The 11995-nt window shown below is 44.0% G+C and overlaps 2 protein-coding genes across 2 annotated transcripts; both read left to right on the plus strand.

The window, feature by feature from the left end:
* The first annotated feature begins 378 nt into the window (after positions 1-378).
* Positions 379-11130, plus strand: LOC140316620 (chemerin-like receptor 1). Its single transcript, XM_072394524.1, has 2 exons — positions 379-444; positions 9918-11130. Exon 2 carries the CDS (start codon positions 9938-9940, stop codon positions 11048-11050), a length of 1113 nt encoding a protein of 370 aa, XP_072250625.1. The 5' UTR covers positions 379-444; positions 9918-9937; the 3' UTR covers positions 11051-11130.
* On the plus strand, positions 1056-2456 carry LOC140315786 (chemerin-like receptor 1). Its single transcript, XM_072393368.1, has 2 exons — positions 1056-1095; positions 1303-2456. Exons 1-2 carry the CDS (start codon positions 1056-1058, stop codon positions 2421-2423), a joined length of 1161 nt encoding a protein of 386 aa, XP_072249469.1. The 3' UTR covers positions 2424-2456.
* Positions 11131-11995: the final 865 nt, after the last annotated feature.

The raw sequence follows: 11995 nt of genomic DNA on the forward strand, positions 1-11995 counted from the left end.
CATGCAGTGTTGGATCTACAGAGTCTGCATGTGCATGTGTTCAGATACATTTAATGAAGAGCCCACGATTGCATAAATCACTCAGTCATCTCATGATTTTGTTGGTAATTGGGCATATGGTAAGTAGATAGTGCACTAACTCATGATATTAATGCTAAATAACAATTCCAAAGCTGTTGGTTCTGCTTAAAATACTTTAAAATTATTAGCATCACCATTAAAGTTGTTGTTTTTGGAGGGCTGTTAAACTGTTTGCAAGATAATTTAAACTTTTCTTAAAATGACTTTTGTGTTATGTAAGTTGCCTCTGGGTCCGCCTTGATGTGGGAGGTGACTTTATTACCAACAGATCAGTTCATCAGTTCATCTTGTTAAAGGGGAAATATTTTGATCACAGATTCTTCTGCACCTTCACTCACAGTGAACTATAGAGCTTCGAGAAAGGTATGTCACCTTTGTTTTTTCTTTGATTTTTTCATCCTGTGCTCCTATTCAGACATTGATACTGGACATTAAAGAAGACATATTATACCCTTTAATTCCTTTTTGTTTTCACAATTTGACACAGTTTTTCCTGAAATCTTTTTGAAATGTATGAAACAGGCTTTGGTCAAAATATCTGTTGGTTTAATCACAGTGGCTCTTGTCTCAGCCATGTTTTCACAGCAGTCTGTTATCAATCTGATTTTAGGGTTTGAGACCCACCTACACTCTGCCCTTCAGGTGAATCCAGCAGCTCCCATTACTGTATTTACTAAAGGTAAAACCTAAGCTTTACCTCAGGTTAATGACTCTAAATTGTCCCTCGGAGTGAGTGTGAGCATGCATGGTTGTTTGTCCCGTTTGTCTCTGTGTGGCCCAGGGTCGTGCTGACCAATGACAGCTGGGATAGACTCAGTCACCAATGAGTTAGATTAAGTGGGTAAGGAAAATGGATGGATAGTTGGAACTAATCCTTCTTTGTGGCTCAGTTTGATCAGTCCAGCATTTAATTGGACAAAGTTGTTGAAACAAATGCATGCTTCTCAGTACAGCTGACAACAGAACATTTACACATGAAGCTGGCTCCATCGGTCTTAGAGGCGGGACTCAGAGGTCGAGGCTTAGCAGAATAAAATCAAAAAGTAAAATAACTATAAGATAATAATTCCATGATATGTCACCTTTCAGTAACTTACTTACTAAAGTGTTGATTTTAGAGTGATTCTTGCATCCTTTAGTGTATGTAATCAAAAACATTTATTCTCCAAGCTTGGTGAATTTCAAATACAAGGACTTTGTTTCCTCATGTTTCCTCTGCAGGTGTCAAGACAACCATCAAGATGAATGCCACGTCTTCTTATCTCAATAATACAACTGATGTTCCAAGAAATTACACCTTGTTTGACAATTTTGTAAACCTGAGACAGTCTCTCAACACCATGTCTCTCATTTTTTACTGCCTGGCCTTTGTTCTCGGTGTGCTCGGGAATGGAGTGGTTATCTGGGTGACCGGCTTCAAGATGAAGAAGACCGTTAACACAATTTGGTTCCTCAACCTTGCCGTGGCTGACTTCCTCTTCACTGCATTCCTGCCTCTGAGTGTGACATACACAGCTATGGATTTCCACTGGCCTTTCGGCAAGTTCATGTGCAAACTGAACACCAGCATAAGCTTTCTCAACATATTTGCCAGTGTCTACATCTTGGTGGTGATCAGTGTGGACAGATATGTGTCTGTGGTGTGGCCCGTCTGGGCTCAAAACCACCGAAATGTGCGCAAAGCTTCCTCTGTGAGTTTGTGTGTTTGGGTGCTTGCTGTGATTCTCAGCTTACCAAATTTCATCTTCAGGGACACTGCTCCATCATACCACGACGAAAGCATAATCAACTGCTTCAACAACTTTGCTTTATCCGACGACTTTGAAACACCCTCCGTGAATCAGCTGCGAGTCTTTCGTCATAAGGCCATGACCATTACCCGCTTCCTCCTGGGATTTGTCGTTCCTTTCAGTATCATTGTCTCCTGTTATGCTGTCATAATCTATCGTCTCAGAAGAAACCCCACCCTGGCCAGCCGATCAAGTCGCCCTTTTAAAATAATTGCAGCCATCATTATTACTTTCTTCCTGTGCTGGGCTCCCTTTCATATCATGGCTCTAATTGAGCTGGTGACTCACATGCCAAATTATACAAGTGAAACATTAAATCACATCATCGTTATCGGGTTCCCTATAGCTACAAGTCTGGCCTATCTCAACAGCTGCTTGAACCCGCTTCTGTATGTGTTCATGGGCCAAGATTTTAAGGACAAACTCCGTAAGTCCATCCTGAATGTGTTGGAGACTGCTTTCCAGGAAGAGGAGCCTCGCTCTTACACCTACACAAACTCTATGGTCACCATTCGGAGCAAAGAGAAGTCGGTCTCTGATGCAGAGGTGTAAGGCTATCGCTGACTCAACAAATATTTCAGCTGTACAGAGTAAATGTTAGTGTATAAACCAATTTAATATTTTTTTCCGTGTTTATCTGTTGAATACTTGTCATGTTTCTCTGGGCAGGTTTGTCTTCAGCTGCACACTAACTCCTTGAACTTAATATCTCATTTTCTTTGCGGTACAATACAGAAAACAAGTGAGATGAAAATTAAATAACAGCTATTTTAGCCATGTCACGACAAAGACCACAAAGGCCATCTGTTGTTGCTTACAGTATTCAAATGGTGAATAAGAGATTGTTATATTGAAAGAAGCAGCTGAATTGTATATAAACCTGTATGTCTTTGCCGTCAGATTTTTGTAAATGCAAGTCGTGCAGCCATCTAAGAATTTTACTGATTTATTTTTTTTAATTTTTTATTTTTTAATCTGACTGACAGTCAGCGATAGTCATTCTTAGGTGTAGAAAAAGAAAAGTAAATAACCACAAATTGTTCTCATTTAAAAAAACAGAATTCTGCAATTTTTGGGGTTTTTTTTTAATCTAAAAAAGAAATCAACTCAGACTCTTCAGACTTGTTGCCAATTCGTTTTCCATCAACTGAATAATGACAAAAGTATGACTTTGTACAGCATGAGCCTCTTTGTAAAAACTTCTGATGTAATCCGTGTAAATGATTGTTTGTGACTTTTCAACTTCGTCATCTCTATCAAAAGTCTCTTCATGATAATGACGACTTTTTTAGCTCTTGCCAAAAACCTTTATTTCCATGAATAAAATCATTTTAGATTTAACTACGTTTACACTCATTTTCTACATCACATAATCATCACTTGAGTGCTTAAAATAACCTCTTTCCCTGCTTTGCTTCAGTTCTGAATACACAGTGATTGTTCCTGATCTCACACACAACTCATCAGGATACAAATTTATCACATCGAAAAGGTGACGACAGAGCACACTCATTACTATACACCACTAGGGAGAGCTGTTTTAAATAAAAACTGTTTCCCACATCAGGCACTCAGTTTGGTATTAAACTTAAAACCGTTTAGTGTGCCGCACTTTCATTCTTGCTCTTAAGTGTGTCCTAGTTAAATAGACAGAAAAAGGTTTAATCTGACATATGTTCTGTGTAGAACTTTTTAGTTGATCTTTTATGTCAAAACCAACATTTAGATGGCTATTCTATGTAGAGAAAGAGATGTTGTGTTGTTTATACGTCATAAATGAGTTGCTGTCATAACACAATATAAGTATAACTTTTTCAGAATATATCTAGTATACAGAAAGGGGCTGATACAATAACTAGATAGAGGATGAATACAACTAGGGGCAGGACACAGTCCCACATGATAATTTAGCGTGACTGTACTGAGGGTGTATAGAAGGCAGCACCACAGCCTCCTCCATCCTTCATTTGAACTGAAAAACAGATCATTAAGTGTTCAGCTGTGGTCTGATAAACAAGAGGAATTATGTATCTGATACTAAAAACCTAACAGAACATGACACTGACAAGATCACTTACAATTTTGTGGGGCAGATCTTGTCTGATACATGTAACTTGTGTATGAGGCGATACACATCTCTCTTCTTCCTATCATTTCCTACACAACATGAAGTTCTGCATTTACTAGAAGCTTATCAACCATACTTTCCACTGCATAAAACTGTAACACTAATGATTTTTAACACAATTTGTTGGATTATTTCCATCAATTTCACATTTAAGTTGTGTGTCTGTCAACTTGATAATCTACCTTGTTTTAAAACCTTGTATTGTCAAAAAGGTTATGTTAGAAGTCGGTTGACTAAAATCTAATTATGTCTATTCTTGTCCATCGGATTTAAGATTTCAAAAATCCCATTGGCTCACAAAGGCTTCACACTTCATCATGTAAGGAGCAGTATACTATCTTATACTCCACCAGGCCGGACCATTACTGACAGATGCTGTGGTGATGCGCTCCAGTGGAGGATAGAGTGGGAAATGTCATTAATTACCTCATATATCACATAAGGTATCATTGTTTTGGAGGAGAGGCTTGTGGTGACAAAAGGGCATCCATCCATCATCTGCCGCTTATCCGGGGGTCGGGTCGCGGGGGCAGCAGCTTGAGCAGAGAAACCCAGACGTCCCTGTCCCCGGCCACTTCCTCCAGCTCTTCCGGGGGGACCCCGAGGCGTTCCCAGGCCAGCTGAGAGACATAGTCTCTCCAACGTGTCCTGGGTCTCCCCCGGGGTCTCCTCCCAGTGGGACGTGCCCGGAACACCTCCCCAGGGAGGCGTCCAGGGGGCATCCTAACCAGATGCCCAAGCCACCTCATCTGACTCCTCTCAATGCGGAGGAGCAGCGGTTCTACTCCGAGCCCCTCCCGGATGACTGAGCTTCTCACTCTATCTCTAAGGGAGAGCCCAGACACCCTGCGGAGGAAACCCATTTCGGCCGCTTGTATTCGTGATCTTGTTCTTTCGGTCACTACCCACAACTCGTGACCATAGGTGAGGATGGGAACGTAGATTGAGTAAATAGAGTAAATAGAGTAAATAGAGAGCTTCTGGCTCAGCTCCTTCTTCACAACGATGGGTCGGTGCAGAGCCCGCAACACTGCAGACGCCGCACCGATCCGCCCGTCAATCTCACGCTCCATTCGTCCCTCACTCGTGAACAAGACCCCGAGATACTTGAACTCCTCCACTTGGGGAAGGATCTCATTCCCGATCCGGAGAGAAAATTCCACCCTTTTCCGGCTGAGAACCATAGTCTCGGATTTGGAGGTGCTGATTCTCATCCCAGCCGCTTCACACTCTGCTGCGAATCGCTCCAGTGAGAGCTGAAGGTCACAGCCTGATGACGCTAACAGAACCACATCATCCGCAAAAAGCAGGAACCCGATTCTGAGGTCGCCAAATCGGACACCCTCAACGCCCTGGCTGCGCCTAGAAATTCTGTCCATAAAAGTTAGGAACAGAATCGTGACAAAGGGCAGCCCTGACGGAGTCCAACCCTCACCGGAAACGTATCCGACTTACTGCCGGCAATGCAGACCAAACTCTGGCACCGGTCATACAGAGACCGAACAGCCCCTATCAAGGGGTCCAGCACTCCATATTCCCGGAGCACCCCCCATAGGACTCCACGAGGGACACGGTCGAACGCTTTCTCCAAGTCCACAAAACACATGTAGACTGGTTGGGCGAACTCCCATGCACCCTCCAGGATCCTGCCGAGGGTATAGAGCTGGTCCACTGTTCCACGGCCAGGACGAAAACCAAACTGCACCTCCTGAATCCGAGGCTCGATTATCCGACGGATCCTCCTCTCCAGTACCCCCGAATAGACCTTACCAGGGAGGCTGAGGAGTGTGATATCCCTATAGTTGGAACACACCCTCCGGTCCCCCTTTTTAAAGAGGGGGACCACCACCCCGATCTGCCAGTCCAGAGGCACTGTCACCGATGTCCACGCGATGCTGCAGAGGCGTGTCAGCCAAGACAGCCCTACAACATCCAGAGCCTTGAGAAACTCAGGACGGACCTCATCCACCCCCGGGGCCTTGCCACCGAGGAGCTTTTTGACCACCTCGGCAACCTCAGCCCCAGGAATGGGAGGCCCCGTCTCCGAGCTCTCCGACTCTGCCTCTTCCGAGCACGTGTTGGTAGGATTGAGGAGTTCCTCGAAGTATTCCCCCCACCGACTCACAACATCCCTAGTTGAGGTCAGCAAAGCCCCGTCCCCACTGGATGGTGGACCAGAATCTCTTCGAGGCCGTCCGGAAATCGTTCTCCATGGTCTCACCGAACTCCTCCCAGGCCCGAGTTTTTGCCTCAGCAACCGCTGAAGCCGCAGCCCGTCAGCTGCTTCCAGGGTCCCACTGGCCAAAAAGGCCCGATAGGACTCCTTCTTCAGCTTGACGGCTTGAACCAGCAGGTTTGAGCGTTGCCGCCACGACAGGCACCGACCACCTTACGGCCACAACTCCGATCAGCCGCCTCGGCAATGGAGTCACGGAACATGGCCCATTCGGACTCAATGTCCCCCACCTCCCCCGGGATATGGTTGAAGCTCTGCCGGAGGTGGGAGTTAAAGCTCCTCCTGACGGGGGATTCTGACAAACGCTCCCAGCAGACCCTCACAATACGTTTGGGCCTGCCAGGTCTGATCGGCATCCTCCCCCACCAGCGGAGCCAACTCACCACCAGGTGGTGATCAGTTGACAGCTCCGCCCCTCTCTTCACCCGAGTGTCCAGGACATACGGCCGCAAGTCCGATGATACAACCACAAAGTCGATCATCGAACTGCGGCCAAGGGTGTCCTGGTGCCAAGTGCACATATGGACACCCTTATGCCTGAACATGGTGTTCGTTATGGACAATCCATGACTGGCACAGAAGTCCAACAAAATAACACCACTCTGATTCAGATCAGGGGGGCCGCTCCTCCCAATCACACCCCTCCAGGTCTCACTGTCATTGCACACGTGAGCATTGAAGTCCCCCAGCAGAACGAGGGAGTCTCCGGTAGGAGCATTCTCCAGTGCCTCCCCCAGAGACTCCAAAAAGGGTGGGTACTATGAACTGCTGATCGGCGCATAGGCACAAACAACAGTCAGGACCCGTCCCCCCACTGAAGGGTAAACCCCAGTGTACTGGCACACAGCCAGGGGGCAATAAGTATGCCCACACCTGCTCTGCGCCTCTCACCACAGGCAACTCCAGAGTGGAAGAGAGTCCAACCCCTCTCAAGAGGGCTGGTTCCAGAGCCCAAGCCGTGCGTCGAGGTGAGTCCGACTATATCTAGCCGGAACCGCTCAGCCTCGCGCACCAGCTCCGGCTCCTTCCCCAACAGAGAGGTGACATTCCACGTCCCCAGAGCTAGCTTCAGTAGCCGAGGATCAGACCGCCAAGGCCTCCGCCTTCGGCTGCTACCCAGCTCACATGGCATGTGAAGCTGAAGCCCCGGGCAACATAGCTCCCAGACTTATTGGGGCACGCAAACTCCCCCACCACGATAAGGTGACAGCTCAGGGGGGAGGTGACAAAAGGGCATCAATGGAAATTTTTTTTTTAAAAACTGTTCAGTGGCTTTAAAAAAAGTTTAAGTTTTTTGTGCTGATTCAGGCGGTGCCATCAGTTTCATCAGAGTGCGCAGGTATGTGTGAAAGGCCGACATAATTATAAGTGTAGTGGGTGTAGAGAGATTAACTGAGGACACAGACCTGAGCTCTGCTGTTGGCGGCCAGAGGAGAGAGTGTCATGTGTCCATTTTGATAGCTCATACTCTGCTGCTCTGAAGAATCTCCAAATCAACTAGATGAGGAGTGTTGCAATGTTGAGGTTGTGCCACTTCTTGATTGATGCACTGATGGACAGAAAAGCTGTATCACAATATCCTCTTTCTCACACTTAGGCTTTCAGTCAAACTGATCAGCATCTAGTTGCAGTCTGACAGAAGGATAAAATACATTTTTGATACCAAAACCAAACAGGACAGGGTACTGACATGACAGTGAGTCACTGATGAGGAATAAGTATCTTGTGAATAAGATATTTTCTGGGAAGATACGCACATCTGGTTTCTCCCACACACGTAAGAGACAGTGGCCGCACCAACAGAAAGCTAACATTGTCAAACTAACACACACTAAAACTTTTATGAGATTGTTTCATTCAAGGTCAGTCTTTAAATGAACGGAGTTTGTAAATACCTCCATCTGCATCAAAAGGATTCATTATGAATACAGGCGTGTTTAGCTCCTCTATGTGTGCTTTATTCTGTGGTTTTATCTTGAGTATTACAGCTGGTGGAGACACTGACAGCTTTTTCAAACTTATTTCATAAACTATGACTATTGTCCTGCTACAAATACAAACCAGTCATCCTGATGTATTTCAGAAGATGATTGAGCAAAATTACAAATCAGGAAGTTAAATAAGGAACCATGTTGTTGCCATCCTAAAAGAATGTATATATATGTATGTATATTTGTATTTAAACTGTAGGTGTCTTTGGCATGCAGTGTTGGATCTACAGAGTCTGCATGTGCATGTGTTCAGATACATTTAATGAAGAGCCCACGATTGCATAAATCACTCAGTCATCTCATGATTTTGTTGGTAATTGGGCATATGGTAAGTAGATAGTGCACTAATTCACGATGTTAACGCTAAATAACAATTCCAAAGCTGTTGGTTCTGCTTAAAATACGTTAAAATTATTAGCGTCACCATTAAAGTTGTTGTTTTTGGAGGGCTGTTAAACTGTTTGCAAGATAATCTAAACTTTTCTTAAAATGACTTTTGTGTTATGTAAGTTGCCTCTGGGTCCGCCTTGATGTGGGAGGTGACTTTATTACCAACAGATCAGTCAATCTTGTTAACAGGCAAGATTTTGATCACAAATTCTTCTGCTGCAACTTCAATCACAGCCACCTAGAGAGCTTCGAGAAAGGTATGTTACCTTTGTTTTTTCTTTGTTTTTTTTTTTAAAAAGAAGGAAATCATCCTGTTGTGATCACCCTATTCAGACATTGATACTGGACATTAAAGAAGACATATTATACCCTTTAATTCCCTTTTGTTTTCACAATTTGACACAGTTTTTCCTGAAATCTTTTTGAAATGTATGAAACAGGCTTTGGTCAAAATATCTGTTGGTTTAATCACAGTGGCTCTTGTCTCAGCCATGTTTTCACAGCAGTCTTTTATCAATCTGATTTTAGGGTTTGAGACCCACCGACACTCTTCCCTTCAGGTGAATTCAGCAGCTCCCATTACTGTATTTACTAAAAGTAAAACCTAAGCTTTACCTCAGGTTAATGACTCTAAATTGTCCCTGGGAGTGAGTGTGAGCATGCATGGTTGTTTGTCCCGTTTGTCTCCGTGTGGCCCTGTGCCGCCCGTCCAGGGTCGTGCTGCCCAATGACAGCTGGGATAGACTCCAGTCACCCCTGAGTTAGATTAAGTGGGTACGGAAAATGGATGGATATTTACATTTCCCTTGTCTGAAGTTCAGGCACCGGGAGTTGGAACTAATCCCTCTTTGTGGCTCAGTTTGTTCAGTCCAGCGTTTAATTGGACAAAGTTGTTGAAACAAGTCAGAAAAAAAAGTGTTTGCTGCACATACTCGGTCTTTAGCTAACTCGTACTGGAACCTTACCTTTATCCACTGGGCTCTTATATCCTCTGAGGCTGGTGTAGGTGTTAAATGCATGCTTCTCAGTACAGCTGACAGCAGAACATTTACACATGAAGCTGGCTCCATCGGTCTTAGAGGCGGGACTCAGAGGTCGAGGCTTAGCAGAATGAAATAAAAAAGTAAAATAACAATAAGATAATAATTCCATGATATGTCACCTTTCAGTAACTTACTTACTAAAGTGTTGATTTTAGAGTGATTCTTGCATCCTTTAGTGTATGTAATCAAAAACATTTATACTCCAAGCTTGGTGAATTTCAAATACAAGGACTTTGTTTCCTCATGTTTCCTCTGCAGGTCTCAAGACAACCATCAAGATGAATGCCACGTCTTCTTATCTCAATAATACAACTGATGTTCCAAGAAATTACACCTCGTTTGACAATTTTGCAAACCTGAGACAGTCTCTCAACACCATGTCTCTCGTTGTTTACTGCCTGGCCTTTGTTCTCGGTGTGCTGGGGAATGGATTGGTTATCTGGGTGACCGGCTTCAAGATGAAGAAGACCGTTAACACAATTTGGTTCCTCAACCTTGCCGTGGCTGACTTCCTCTTCACTGCATTCCTGCCCTTGAGCATCACATATCAGGCTTTAGATTTCCATTGGCCCTTTGGCAGATTTATGTGTAAAATTAACAGCGCTGTAGCCTTTCTCAACATGTTTGCCAGTGTCTGGATCCTGGTGGTGATCAGTGTGGACAGATGTTTGTCTGTGGTGTGGCCCATCTGGGTTCATAACCACCGGAATACCCGCAAAGCTTCCTGGGGGAGTCTGTGTGTTTGGGTGCTGGCTGTGATTCTCAGCTCACCTTATTTCATCTTCAGGGACATCATCTCCACAACATCTTCAACACACCACAACAAGGACATCATCATCTGCTTCATCAACTTTGCTTTATCTGACGACTTTGAAACACCCTCCGTGAATCAGCTGCGAGTCTTTCGACATAAGGCCATGACCATCTTCCGCTTCGTCCTGGGATTTGTCATCCCTTTCAGTATCATTGTCTCCTGTTATGCTGTCATAATCCATCGTCTCAGAAGAAACTACACCCTGGCCAGCCAATCAAGTCGCACCTTTAAGATAATTGCAGCCATTATCATTACTTTCTTCCTGTGCTGGGCTCCTTTTCACATTATGTTTTTAATTGAATTAGTAGTTTTCACAGTGGTCAACCCAAGTGAAACATTAAATTATGTTATTGCTATCGGGATCCCATTAGCCACTAGTCTGGCCTTTCTCAGCAGCTGCTTGAACCCAATCCTGTATGTGTTTGTTGGCCAGGATTTCAAAGACAAAGTCCGCAAATCCATCCTTACTGTGCTGGAGACTGTATTCCATGAGGACGAGACACAATCTCACACTCATACGAAGTCAGCGGACAACAGTCACAGTAATGAGAAGCCAGAACTTAACAGTGCAGTGTAGGTCTGGTCATGACAGCAGTAAACAAATACTGAAAACTGTCGATAGCTAACAATTTATTTTTCTTTAGTTTGCCAGCTGATTAGTACTTTCAAAAGCGTCACCATTAAACTGCACTTGCATCATCTTTAATCTGATGTCAGCATAAACTACTACTTGATGTTGGAATGTTTTTAATGAAGACCCTACTTCAAGCCTGTGGTGCTGGCAGCTCATTGACTTTGACTTGACTTCTTTGGTTTCAGGCCACTCTATGACACAAGTATAGAGGCAGTAAAATGTCACTTCCCAGACAAAAGCAAGAGTGTTTTGCATGTTGTCTTGCGTATTGTCACTATTGTCGTAAGTGTCACTTCCCGGACGAAAAGACTTGAGCAACAATTATGAAATCCCTATTACATTCCTCTATGATTTGTGTAACAAATGTGTGCTGTATTTCAGAGCACAAACTGAAGACTAATCTTATCAGTGATTTATCGTTGTAGGGTGTCTGTGTGTGTATTGGTTTGTTTTTAAAACTCTACATACAAAGTACGAGTAAAAATTTGAACAAAATTAATTCAATTTATTTCAAAGTAAGTATATTGTCACACATATTTTGACAGCGTCTTTGGGTTTATATTTCGGATTCAACACTTCACAGCTATGATGAGGCATGAGATTCATGAGAATGTGTCAGTTGAAGACTAGTTGTTGTTGTGAATTCAGTTAGTTGTGTGTGTGCTAATGTGAAACTGTGTGGGCACATCACTTCTCAGAAACGACACTTGAGTTTCGTTGCTAAACAGGATGCTGACGATCAGAGCAATCCTGTTGTAAGCAAAGACTTTTCCTAATTAAATCTATTCAATCATGTGATGGATTTAGCTTGCAGGGCTCTACTTACACAGTCAGCATAGTTTCAGCTTCAAGTAAGGAGTAGCCTGAAAATATCATTAACTTGGATTG

This window comes from Leuresthes tenuis, unplaced genomic scaffold (genome assembly GCF_036924035.1).
Source record: "Leuresthes tenuis unplaced genomic scaffold, fLeuTen1.0.hap1 SCAF_10, whole genome shotgun sequence".
Lineage (NCBI taxonomy): Eukaryota > Metazoa > Chordata > Actinopteri > Atheriniformes > Atherinopsidae > Leuresthes > Leuresthes tenuis.

Bases quoted from the DNA above. Each gene is read 5' to 3' on its own strand.
- LOC140316620 (XM_072394524.1), top strand. From the start codon at position 9,938: ATGAATGCCACGTCTTCTTATCTCAATAATACAACTGATGTTCCAAGA.
- LOC140315786 (XM_072393368.1), top strand. From the start codon at position 1,056: ATGAAGCTGGCTCCATCGGTCTTAGAGGCGGGACTCAGAG. The intron at 1,096-1,302 runs GTCGAGGCTTAG...TTTCCTCTGCAG, and splicing joins CTTAGAGGCGGGACTCAGAG to GTGTCAAGACAACCATCAAG.